Here is a 12,330-nt window from a genome sequence, read left to right on the forward strand (position 1 = left end):
TTTCCGATGCATACCATTATACACTCCTTTACGTTTACTTGAAAAGTTAAGGAATTCTGAATTTTCCAGAAATCCTGTTTTGAACTCGGTTTTAGTGAATTTATGTCGGAAAGTTTTTTACACATTACCAGCAAGAAATACGAACAATTAGCGTAAGTCATGATGCGAATAAATTCAGGGAAATTTAATAATGTGAATGAACTAATTGTTGCTTAATTATTAATCGCTCGAAAGATTCCTTTAAAATTTACAAAGTATTTGATATTTCGTTCAAAATTTCAGAAGCAACATGCATCTAATTACGATAGCAAATGTTATTTCCATTAAAATAAATCTTAGTGGTTTAGTGTGGAGTATTATTCATTAAACGGTGGGATTTAACTTCGTGACTTTGAAGACAAAGTAGGAAAACTGCATGGTTGATTTCTTTCTGCCATAAAATCAACTGCATGGAAACGTTTTCTATCGCAGCTTCCACATGGCTTCATGTGTACATTAGATCAAACATAATGGGTTGCATAGCTGAGATTTATTTCCGTATGTCAAAGTGCTATTATTCCAGGTGAAGAAATTTAGTCGTTAGATTTAGCGTTATGTTTTCGAAGATAATATAAATATAATACGCAACATATTTTGTTTAAATCAAAACTAAATTTTCACTGCGTTCTTGTATGAATCACATTTAAATTCCCTCCCTAATCCTATACAATGTTTAGTAACGTCTCACTTTATATTCTGTTTTATCTGACATATCATAGAAATTTAATTCCTACTCATTGTTGTTATTAATATTATTAATTTTATAACTATACCATTGAGCTTCATTTAAGATATTGTGTGTGTACAGCTCTTAATTGAATCGTAGATTCTAAGACCAGCAAATATGATGACTCATAGAAAAAAAATCATAGAAATGCATACATACAGCTATAAACGATTCTACACTTGCAGTAATTATCTGAAATTTCGCTGTAAATTTCATTTTTGACAAAATCCCCAGAGGAAGAAGGAAAATGGAGTAATCAGGACTTCTTGCGGGGAATCTTGTTGAAAGAAGTTCCGTAATTCTGCTTGATTTGAAGAAACAAAGAGATCAGCAGCATTTTCAAGGATATATGAAATTTAATATTAGTTTTAAGAGAAAAAGGGGCCATAAATCTTATTACTTATTAGGCTCCATCAGACACCTACTTCAAAAAAATTTTGAGTGTATTCAGGATTCATATATTAGGATTTTTAGCGCCCCAAATTTGACAATTGTACCGATTTACATAATCATTTCCAAAGAACGTGGTCACATCCTAGAAAAGAACATTAGAACAAATTTTGGTTTTTCATTTTCTGTAACATATTAAAAATGTAAGTATAATTTTTATTCTGCGTTCGGTTCAATATATAACAACGAGGTAGGGATGTTACCTTAGTCTGTAGCGTAAGACGTATGATGGAAGATCGAAGTGTTGACTATATAGCAAGAAATGGAGTTCTGAGGATTATGTACAATTAGAATTGTCTAGTATTGAAATTTATCACTGATGCCGCTTCATGTAACCTAGGAAAATACATGTACATAAACGTTTTGAATGACTGAATTAAATTAAAGCACTCCATTCCATTTCACATTTTATGTACATCACCAAGATCTCTTGAAATTCTGCTGCTCATTTTAGGAGACATTATGTACAATTCACAAAAAGCCTTTTCATTCAAAGTTGAGATAGTGAATTATTTTCTTTTCTCTTTTAAACGTAAAAGGACATTTATATGGAATACGCCCGTGAATACAGTAAAATTCAAGCTATTCCCGTTTTTGTAGATTTTATTCGTGCATAATTCAGTTAATTTTTATCGACAGATTTTTATTTTATTTTTCAAAACTTACATATGATAAAAGAAAATTCTTTTAAATTTGAATAGTAATGGATATTTCTTTATTAAAAATTTTCAACCATTTATCATACAAATAAAGGGAAAAAAAAACTAAAGCTGTTATACGTATTATGTAGCTGTTATGTTTTCTTGCTCTTCCACTTTTTTTTGTGGCTAAAAGCTTCTTCATTTGAACAGCTTGATATTTCGTTAGATTTGAAGTACAGATTATATTATAGCAACATTTAGATGTATTATATCTTTATTTGAAACAATAACTTACAAAGCAAACTTTTCATTAGTTAGATAAAAGAAATCATATGTTATATTATTTTACATAAGTTGTGAAACAAGAACCATATGGAGTCGAATGAATTGCATAAACTCCTGAAATATTTTATATTCTGAATTTATGAAGTTTTCCTAAAGAAACATATAAAATATGCGTCAAAATACTTGAAAGATGTTTACTAAAATTTTAGATAATAAATGCTTATGAACATACGTTTATATGTGACTAGCTCACTGAGTTACATTAGTAGATGTACTAATTGTAATTGTACTAATGTCACTGAATGACTCTAGTACGTCTCTAAACTATGGCAGTTTTACTGTGATAAGATTTATAGTATCTTTCTTATGCATTACAGTTTTACTCTCTTGCATCTGGTACATTCACAATCTAGTAATGTTGCTTGCACTGTAAATTTTTTAGTTATATCCAATATCTCTCTGATCCAACCTGGTTATATCCAAACTCTGATATTTTTGATGGATGTTGATTTTTAAAGAAATATATTACATGGATTTGTTAGTTAAGAGTGACTAGTCACTCGAGACGGGAAACGTAAAATACTATTGTACATCTGCGGAAAATTTTCTGAGGAAATCAGGGTTACATAAGGGAAAAATGGATGCCTTTCAGAACTGTTCCCCTTCAGAAAGATGGCACAATTTGTGAATATGTTCATCATTATCATCGAACTGTTTTCGAATCTTATCTTCGGTCTTATTTTCATAATCGATCAATATTTTCCAAGGCTGAAACATTCACAACCATGCCTAGGCGTAAAGGTACACTTTCATGAACATCAGTTTTTAATTTTATAAAGCAACCTTTATGAAGTCCCGTTAGCCTGGCTCTCTGTAAGTAGAACCTGAATTTGCAATTCTGATTAAAAAAGGAAACAAAAATTCGACTTGCACGGTGATGTCGCTTTGTAATATTGCTGGGAACTTCATGAAAGTTAATTTTTTAAAGTTAAAACTGACTTTCATAAAGATTCTAGCAATTTTGTGCCTGACCATCATTATGAAGAATTCTATCTCTGTCTGAAGTAAAATATGCGATCTGCATTTAAAGGCATCATTACATACAAAATGCGACGCATCTTTGTGAAATGTGATCCAGGGAAAACCACGCTGTCAGGCTGTTCCACCAAGCTGTCCCAAATCAAAGCCATGATGGAATAAAATTTAATAACTCAACAATTAATTGGAATTTAATTTTGTGAAAATTCCATGCATTAGCCTTCTTTTCTTTTGATGTCGTAAATAATAATATTTTTTTTAAATGTTTGGCAATGTAAATAAAATGTATCACAGACATGATGCTATTCTCACCGCAAAGCTACTGTATTTATTCCGTGTTTGGAACTGGTCTCAGAAACCTTACTGGCTGTGTAGTGGTATAGTTACCAGTCCCGGTGTTGTTTGCAGAACTCGGATAGCGGATATTCTTTTCTGGTCGAAAGATAACGATGTAAATTTTAGGCAAAAATAAGCAAGCCAAAGTCACAGTGCCACTTATGCTGACGCTCATGCATAATATTGTTGATTGAACCTGGAAAAAAGACAAAGAAATAAATAAAAAATAGTTTTTATTGTAAATAAGTAGTGAAAGGAATTTACACTTTTGAGAAACGTGGTCAATAACAAAATTATAAAAATATTCGTAATTTTAATATAGTTTTCATGGGAAGAAGTCTTCCTGGCAGATCCTAGGTCAAACGTTCAATAAATACCGTATTTCCTGGCATAAATTCACTCATAAAAATATGTGTTTTATAAGAAGTTTAAAGCCATTAATCATGGGATTATGATTCCGTACCGCTTCAACGATGTTCAGTTGTCAATATAGATGTATTTTTTCTCCGGAATAGCATATTCCGGAGAAAAAAAGTTAAAGCATTAAATATGTGAAATGTTCAGTGACATTTACGTCATTATTTGATGATTTATTTATATCTTTACATTTTATTAGCCCAAAAGGGCTATTAGTCTTCAAACACGAATTTGAGTTGTTTCACTTTATAAGGATTTTTAAGTTTACTAACGTTTATTTTAAAACTTTACTGTCTCCTCTTGTTTCCCACTTCCAATCAGAACAAACGCGGTTAGTTTTATTATGCAAATTTAGCTTGGTTGTGGCTTTTAGTCAAGAAGAGAGAGAGAGAGACTTCTCGCCACTTTACTTCACGCGTGCTTTGTCCGCCTTTAAGGCCAGAAATTTAGTCCTCTTGATACCCTGAAAGACGTATTGTAGTTTTATCGCATTTTGCGTACTACATACGTAAAGATTTAAAGGCCAATCTTAGCGTTACTAATCTTTGTAAAGTATTTGAGTTTAGCTCTTATTTAAATTTAGTTAGTTTGTAAATCTTATTTTTACGTTCAGACCACAAGTGCTGGTCTCTATCTCGAAGTGCGGAACGGCTTTAAACTGTGCAGAATAAGTTAAAGAATTAAACCCTTCTCTTCTTTGTCATATCTTCTACAATTTTAAAGGATGTAGTTTAAAGTAAACTCACTGTTCTACTCAGGACACTCACATGTTCTCCAAAGCGATTAGACGAAGTAGTAGTCCTGATAACTGTAAAGCGTTGTTTCACTTTTCATTCGAGTTTGTTGCCATTCCGAAAAACGTAAGATACTATTCTTTTATATTTAATCTGTCTATTATTAATGAACAAACTAAATTATTAAAAAAATAGACGTAGTTACGTATATTATTTTTTTGCTTTTTAATCTGATTGATTTAAATAAAATTGTACTTAATTCAAGATTATATTTAATTAAAACTATTAAACATTTTTATGGAATTACACTACATATGTTTTCGCTTTTTAAATATGCAGAACATATATAACGTTCCCATGTTGGTCTAAATGCATAGTCATCTAATATCCTATAAAATGTTTCGCTATTCTACCCGGGCCATCTCTATTGATAATCTGTACCGATAAATCATATTAAACTTTAAAACATTAAAAAAGCTGTTGGGGCTATTGTTAAAACATGAACCCTTTCAAAAATTTATTTAAAATTTTAAATTATTTTTTATTTAATGTTGTACTTATTTGTTTTTATTCACGATTCATTATACGAATTTTTTAAGGTTTCCAACAATTCAGAAATAGTTAATGGCAATAAGCTTAATTAATGGTATAATTATTTTACATTCCATTTCAGTCCTATATTCCCGCGCAGATACAAAAGATGTGGTCAAAAATTATTAAAATTATAATTTTCTGTTGATGTTCCTGTTATCATCGATGTTGAATATTAAATAAGAATTGCATGACATATACATTAATTACAAGCTAATTTTGTTTTCTCGAAATTTTAGCAAAAATCTTTTATTGTGGTTTATATATACTATATCATTTAATTAAATGCAGATATTCTTATAAGGGAAATTTGGTATATTGCTTAACTTATTTAGTAGATTGTATTTAAAACAGAAATGAGCGTTGTAGTATTTAAATGAAATTTTTATCTAAGACGTCTTAGAATATTTTAAAGGACGGCTGAAATAAAGTGTCATCATGTTGCATATACGCTTCAAAACAGGGGATTATTATTATAAGATCGAAGGGGGGGAAACTGAATTATTAGATATAAACCCTGAAGTGTAAAAAGTTTCAGAATAATTTTTTAACGTTAATTTTTAAGACCACTAATAATTTTAAGTTAACAAGATACAAATACAGGATGTTTCATAGATCATGGGACAAACTTGAAGGGGTGGTGGAGCGTACATGCTTTTTTTATACGAATGTAGGGTCTAAAGTGACGGGTTAAAGCAGGAACAAACAAAAAAAAGTGCTTCTTTGTAGCAATACAGTATTCACAATAAATGTTCAAAATTGCGACCACCAGCAGTAATACATGCTTGGTAACGTCTCAGAAGGGATTGACAAACATTTTAAAAAACGACAGGCATTTCGCGCACGCTTGCAGCCGCAATGTATAGTCGTGCAACGAGGTGCTCCAGTGAGTCAACGGGAGTCTCGTAAATGATGCTCTTCAGATGCCCCATAAAAATTTCCAAGCTGGATAAATCTGGGGAATGGGGTGGCCATCGAACAGGTCCACCACGGCCAATCCATCGGCCCGGAAATGTCCATCCAAGTTATTGCGGACCCGCATGTGGTTATTTGGGCGGGTGCACCATCATGCTGTAACCACATGCGATCACGAACGACAGACGGAACATCCTGCAGTAATTCCGGTAGCACAGCACCTCTTGCAGAAAAATATAATATAAGCCATTTGTACGTGCAGATAAGAGGTATGGGCCTATGAGGTAGTCGTTAACAATACTCTCCCATACATTCACGGAGAAGCGGGTTTGGAATGCATGTGGACGTGTGCCGTGTGGATTATGAGTTGCCCACACGTGCATGTTGTGGCTATTGAAAATGCCGTCCTGTGAGAAAGTTGCCTCGTCCGTGAATAGCACATCCGATGGGAAATCCGCCTGCGCCGCACACTGCTGCAAGAACCAATGACAGAAATGAACTCGAAGAGTGTAATCTGTCTCTTGCAAGGCTTGGACTCTGCAAATGGTATGGGTGCAAACCATTTTCATGAAATACTCTCCAAACGGTGGAATGACTCAGTTGCAGACGACGTGCAATAGCTCTTGTACTTGTCTGAGGTGATTTATGCACAATGTTCAAGATGGATTCTTCAATGCGAGGTTGTCGTGCACTTCTTCCACTCCTAGTGTAAGAGGTGGCTTCAAATGACCCGTTTACACAGAGAGACCGATGCAACCTCTCGGACATTCTGTGCTTCGGCATACGCCTGTTCGGAAACCGTTCCTGGTACAACCGTAGCGCTGCTCTGCCGTTCCCATTAGCAGCACCATACATGAGATGCATGTCAGCGTTTTTCCTGTGCGTAAACGCACCCATCACGCTCGACATCAGAGTTGCGAATGATCCTCTGATGCATCGGATCGTGGCTTGTACGGCTCACTAACGCAGCATTGCCAGCCAATCACAGCTGCAGTTCCTATTACTGTTAGTGTTCTCTTTTTTGAACATTTATTGTGAATACTGTATTGCTGCAAAGAAGCACTTTACGTTGATTTTGTACATAAACACATTTTCCTCTCGTGTCGTTTTTTTGCGTTCCTGCCTTAACCTGTCACTTTAGACCCTACATTCCTATACAAAAAAATGCATGTTTTAGTACGCTCCATCCCCTCCAAGTTTGTCCCATGATCTATGAAACATCCTGTACACCGCTTTTTACATAGTAACAATTTAACAGTTGGATAACTTACGGCATATTCTTACTTATTATTATACCAAAACGGCTAAATTCCACGTAAAAGATATGGTAATGTTAATGGTTTAATATAATTTGACTTCACTATTGCAACTTAATGTACAGTTTTACTGCTTTCCTGAGAATAAATAGAATCGAATAGTTTTTGTCATATTAAAATTTGTCTAGTGACATTAAATCTGGTTAATGGAACATATTTCATTAACGAGATTTGATATTAATACGTAGCATCGCACTAATATATAAAATTTGTCTAGTGACATTAAATCTGGTTAATGGAACATATTTCATTAACGAGATTTGATATTAATACGTAGCATCGCACTAATATATAAGTTGTAACTGTCCGCGAAGCCAGGTGAATTTGTTTGACGGTTTCGGTGTCTTAAGCTGAGACTTTGCTCGTGCCGACAGCTATGGGTCGAAATTAGAAGCGTGACATGAGAGACCTCAGTGGCTTCGGGTACAGAACTCAAGCGAGTGAAATTCTCTACCACTAGCGCAAAAAAGCTGAGGTGCGCTAGATTCAAGAATTCTGACTCTTTCAAATTTGTGAGCTTTGCCCGACTGCGCGTACTTCGCATACCACTCCCAGCAACTGTACACTAATGAAGAGGGACGACTTGTTCCCTTGTTTTGAGCCCATTGCGTTGATGTGATTGATCGTTGCATTAATGGGCTTTTCAGTTCCGTTCGTTTGGCATGGCTAGATGGGCCCTTTGAGCTTTTGGGGAGTGACGCTCGGTGGGTTGGCGCGAGGGACGTAGTACGTCAGTTTTTTCCCCAGGTGGGCGGGTGGAGAAGGTGTGTGTTCCTGTCACGTCGAAGGGGCACCACTGTGACAGTCCGCGGAGCTAGCTATGCTCGCTCGCAGTTGTTCGACGCTTTGGGTATTTTAATCTGACGCTTTGCTCTTGGCGACATCTATGGGTCGAAATGAGAAGCGTGATGCTAGAGAACTCTCTGGCTTCGGGTATAGAACTTGAGTTGGTTTTATGCGAGCGGAATTCTCTACTTCTAGTGCAAAAGAGCTTCTATGCACTAGATTCAAGAATTTCGACTCTTTCAAATTTGCGAAGAGCTGCTACGACGACGCTGCAAAACCATACTGATATTAATACTTAGTATAATTTAATAAGTAAAGAATGAAGTACTTGCCTTGTAGTCCTGCCATGTGCTGCAATATATTGGTACGAAAGCCAACCATACTATGCAAGAAGAATACATAGTAAAACTAATGTATTTTGACTCATTGAAGTTTTCTGGAATGTTTCTGGTTTTGTAAGCATATACTGTACACAGAATAATGAGAACCATATTATATGATAATCCTAGAATAACAGATATTCCATCGTAATTGCACACCACAACCCACGCACGTGGATTTTCCAGTAGCATTTGTCTCATGGAAGGTGGTTTAATGATGAGCCATAAGACTGTCAAAGTGACTTGAATGAGGATTAAACATAGGCAGATAACAATTTGAGATTCAGGACTTATATAGGATGGACGTCTTGTAATCCTTAGATTACGATTGAAGATTCTAGATATTCGATTGGTCTTTGTGAAGATGGCCGAATAGCAAACCGCCAAGCCAAGTCCCATACCAATGCGTAGCATGCCACAGCTAACCTGAAATGCCATATTAAGAAACGAAATGTAATAATTTAAAAACAATGAACAAAATAAGAATGAAATAAAAACGCAAAAAATAAAATAAAATGAAAAGATAAATAATGATCCAGCATTGTTGATTTTCATGGTTTTCCGTAACGTGAATACAACCCATTTTTCCTTAGAAAGTCCCTCACGAAGGCGTCCTTCTTCTTAGACAAATAGCCCTAGTTTGCTTTGCCGTATTAAAATAACCTAACTGAAATATCCAAGTTACTTTTATGATTCATAAGTATGAATACATTTCTTAAATTCGGTTATTAATTATTATCTGTTTACTGCTGCAACTTCTTAGTTTATGTAGTAGAAAACATTAGCAGACAAAAGATGTCTTTTTAATGGAAAACTTATATTGCTATTTCTGTGCAGAAAACACACTATACAAAAGAAGACGGGCTCAAAACTATAGTGTCGAAGTAAAATAGTGATATAAATCGCAAACATTATTGTTTACAACATCCTTGCAAAAACTCTTTCTGTTGCAAGTTGTAAAACTTTGCAACAGAAGAGTTGAAAATCTTGCAGCATAAGAGAGCCTTGTTAGGCAACACTAAAGTATCGTGGAACGTCTTCTTGCATAACTAAATTACACAAATAACTCCCATTATGTGCTGACCAATAAATAATGGTCTCAGATTTATTACCAATTTAACACAGATGCATCTTGCAGTTACATCTCTGAAGCATACCTCTTACACGCTTTGAACTTACGCTTACATGCTTTGAACAAATTACCTTCTGTGGCAAGCCTTGATGCAGTTCTAAAACTTTGTTACCCGATTTTCTGCTTCTAACTGTTTGAGAAATCATCATTCGGTATAAGAGTTTTCGATTGAAAACATACATTCTGAATGCTGTGTAAATATGAATATTGAAACTACAGTGAAATCTATAATGGTAACTGCTTTCTGTAGACAAGAAACTCTGAAACTGACTATTAATTTTGAGAGCTTAAATAAAATTCGGTACTGCACATACCAATATTAATGTTTTGTAAAGAAATCGCGTCCATAGAAGACTAAAATCTGTGGAGGTGTATGCGGTCATCTTTAGTAGAATCACTGAATAAAGGTTTATACTATCTTAGATGTTAATAATTGTAGAAATGTTGATTGTACAAAATGTTGATCTATTATGAAGAGAAAACTGGGCAGGAGGCAGGTTAAGTATTCTTCTTTATTTTAAAAAACAGGTTGCAGCCCAAAACAACTTAGTAGACTACTCTTGCCAATTTCGAAACGTTTACATTTTTGATAGCTTTGCAATAAGAAGACAGCAGTAAAAGCAGCAATCTTACTAGGCCAAAGCGTAAGAAACAAGTAAGTTGTTTTCAGGATGAGTTAGTTTCGGTTCTCGATGGATTTTATTGGACAACTGGAGCACTATGAAAGAATCGTTAAAACTGAATGTGTTCCACATATGACCTGTAGTGATACAAAGGAACGATTGAATTTACAATGTATCAAACCCATATTTTACACTCCAGATATGTATCTGATGAAGAGCGACTGCTGGTCGTAGGCCTGACTGCTGGTTTTGAATATCGCTGTTTGAGGAATATTTATTAACAATATTAATATCTCTATTTGAAGAATATTTGAGAAATATCGTATCTGAGGAAGAGCATTTCGTATTTCTTCTATCCAGATCCAAAGCTGATTCGTCTTAGCTGAGAAAAGAGTGCTATGAGTGAGTTTTCTGTGGACGAAATCATAGACATATTCGACAGGACAGGACTATGTGAATGGCCAAAAGAAGAAGCGGTATCTGTCATTCTAAGAAGATTTATTACATTTTTAGCAGTAAGTAGACGAACATTGCTTTGCTAAAATACAAGTGTTAAGAATACACTGAATGAAGGGAACGACTTCTGAATCCACAACCTCGTTGAAGTAATGGTTGCTGATGATAGTATCTTCAATTCTTAGCAGACGATATTGCCCGTCATATCCAATGCTCGTCATATATGCTACCCCAGCTCATCACGCTTGGTGATTGTTCAGCATAACTTTGCATAACGCAATCCGGAAGATGAAGGTTTACCCCTATAGCTCCTAATGTGTATTCAGCGGCCGAGCGGTTAAGTCGCTGAACACTGGTAGTTCGGTCTGAGGTTCGAATCCCGCGAACGGGCTGGTTGTATGGGTGTTTTCGTGGTTTTCCCGATGTGTAACGTGTATACGAGCCAGTTTCCCTTAGAAAGTCCTCCCCGAAGGCATCCCCCCTTAGGCAGATAGCCCTCGAAGCTTTGCCGTAATTAAAATAACCTAACCTAACCTAACCTAACCTAATGTGTATTCAAACATCTCTATATTGACACAGTAGTTCATCTGAAAGACGATTCGCTGCCAATCGTGGTGCCAAGACTACGTTGATGAGCCCACCGCAGCTGCAGGCATCGATGCTTTTTAGGCAATCTTTCATAAAAAATGCATGCATGCAAATACACTGCGCAGCAGATGCCGGCGAGTTATTGGAGCTGACAATAGCATTACATGTAACAGTGTTTACATGTTGTACTTGCTGTCGAGATGAAGATGCAAGGTCTGACACTGTCATGCGGATAAGATATTATTCATGACGTGCTTACCTAACATTTCGTGGTCCCTTTCCAAGTTTACGGCTTATCCAGTATTTTTGAGCCATTTTAGTCCACATTCTCATCAGTGGTGAGGCACTACGCACCGTAGGAGATAGATTTCTAGAAAGGAATATCCTTTTTCTCGCACGCCGATCATTGGTTGCTGTTCAAATGATATAATTTGCTGATATGGGGCTTTTGTTGATGACAAGACTTCTCATGACGTTTATCGCTGATAAATGATGAAACACTACTTTTAGCCTTTCGCTACAGTCCTTTGTTTACGTGGCAACATGACACGTTATCAGGGGGAATTGCTCACCTTTCCGCATGCGTAGTTATTCTGAAATTCTAATCCCTTATATATCGTAATTAGTTTTATATTTTTGAGGAGTTTCAATTGATTAGTGTGATACCTTTATGGCGTTTCAGTTATCATATACGGAAACGTATAATTTAATATTTTTTAAGTAGACGAAATGCATAAAGAGTTACAGCACAGAAAATCAGAAAAATCTATGACTGTTCTAATGCATTGCTTTGATATAAGAATTCATACAAAATGCACAATTATTTACTTTGATTTAAAAATAAAAATATAAATATAAAATTAGTTTCTAACTGTA

The 12,330-nt window shown here is 35.2% G+C and overlaps 1 protein-coding gene across 2 annotated transcripts in view; it reads right to left on the reverse strand.

Moving 5' to 3' along the window:
- Positions 1-1,873: 1,873 nt before the first annotated feature.
- Positions 1,874-12,330, reverse strand: part of LOC118183080 (metabotropic glutamate receptor 3-like) — an 80,442-nt gene continuing 69,985 nt past the window's right edge. Inside the window, exons 11-12 of one of the 2 annotated variants that reach the window (XM_035352506.2) lie at positions 8,608-9,081; positions 1,874-3,712 (exon numbers count right to left, since the gene is read on the reverse strand). In XM_035352506.2, the coding sequence (XP_035208397.2) occupies positions 3,509-3,712; positions 8,608-9,081 (678 nt within the window). In that variant the 3' untranslated portion in view covers positions 1,874-3,508. The remainder of the gene's footprint in view (positions 3,713-8,607; positions 9,082-12,330) is intronic. The other variant, XM_085824123.1, reaches the window with a different exon arrangement.

Source organism: Stegodyphus dumicola, chromosome 9, assembly GCF_044657685.1.
Source record: "Stegodyphus dumicola isolate Sdum_Otavi_A_Nest chromosome 9, ASM4465768v1".
Classification (NCBI taxonomy): Eukaryota; Metazoa; Arthropoda; class Arachnida; order Araneae; family Eresidae; genus Stegodyphus; species Stegodyphus dumicola.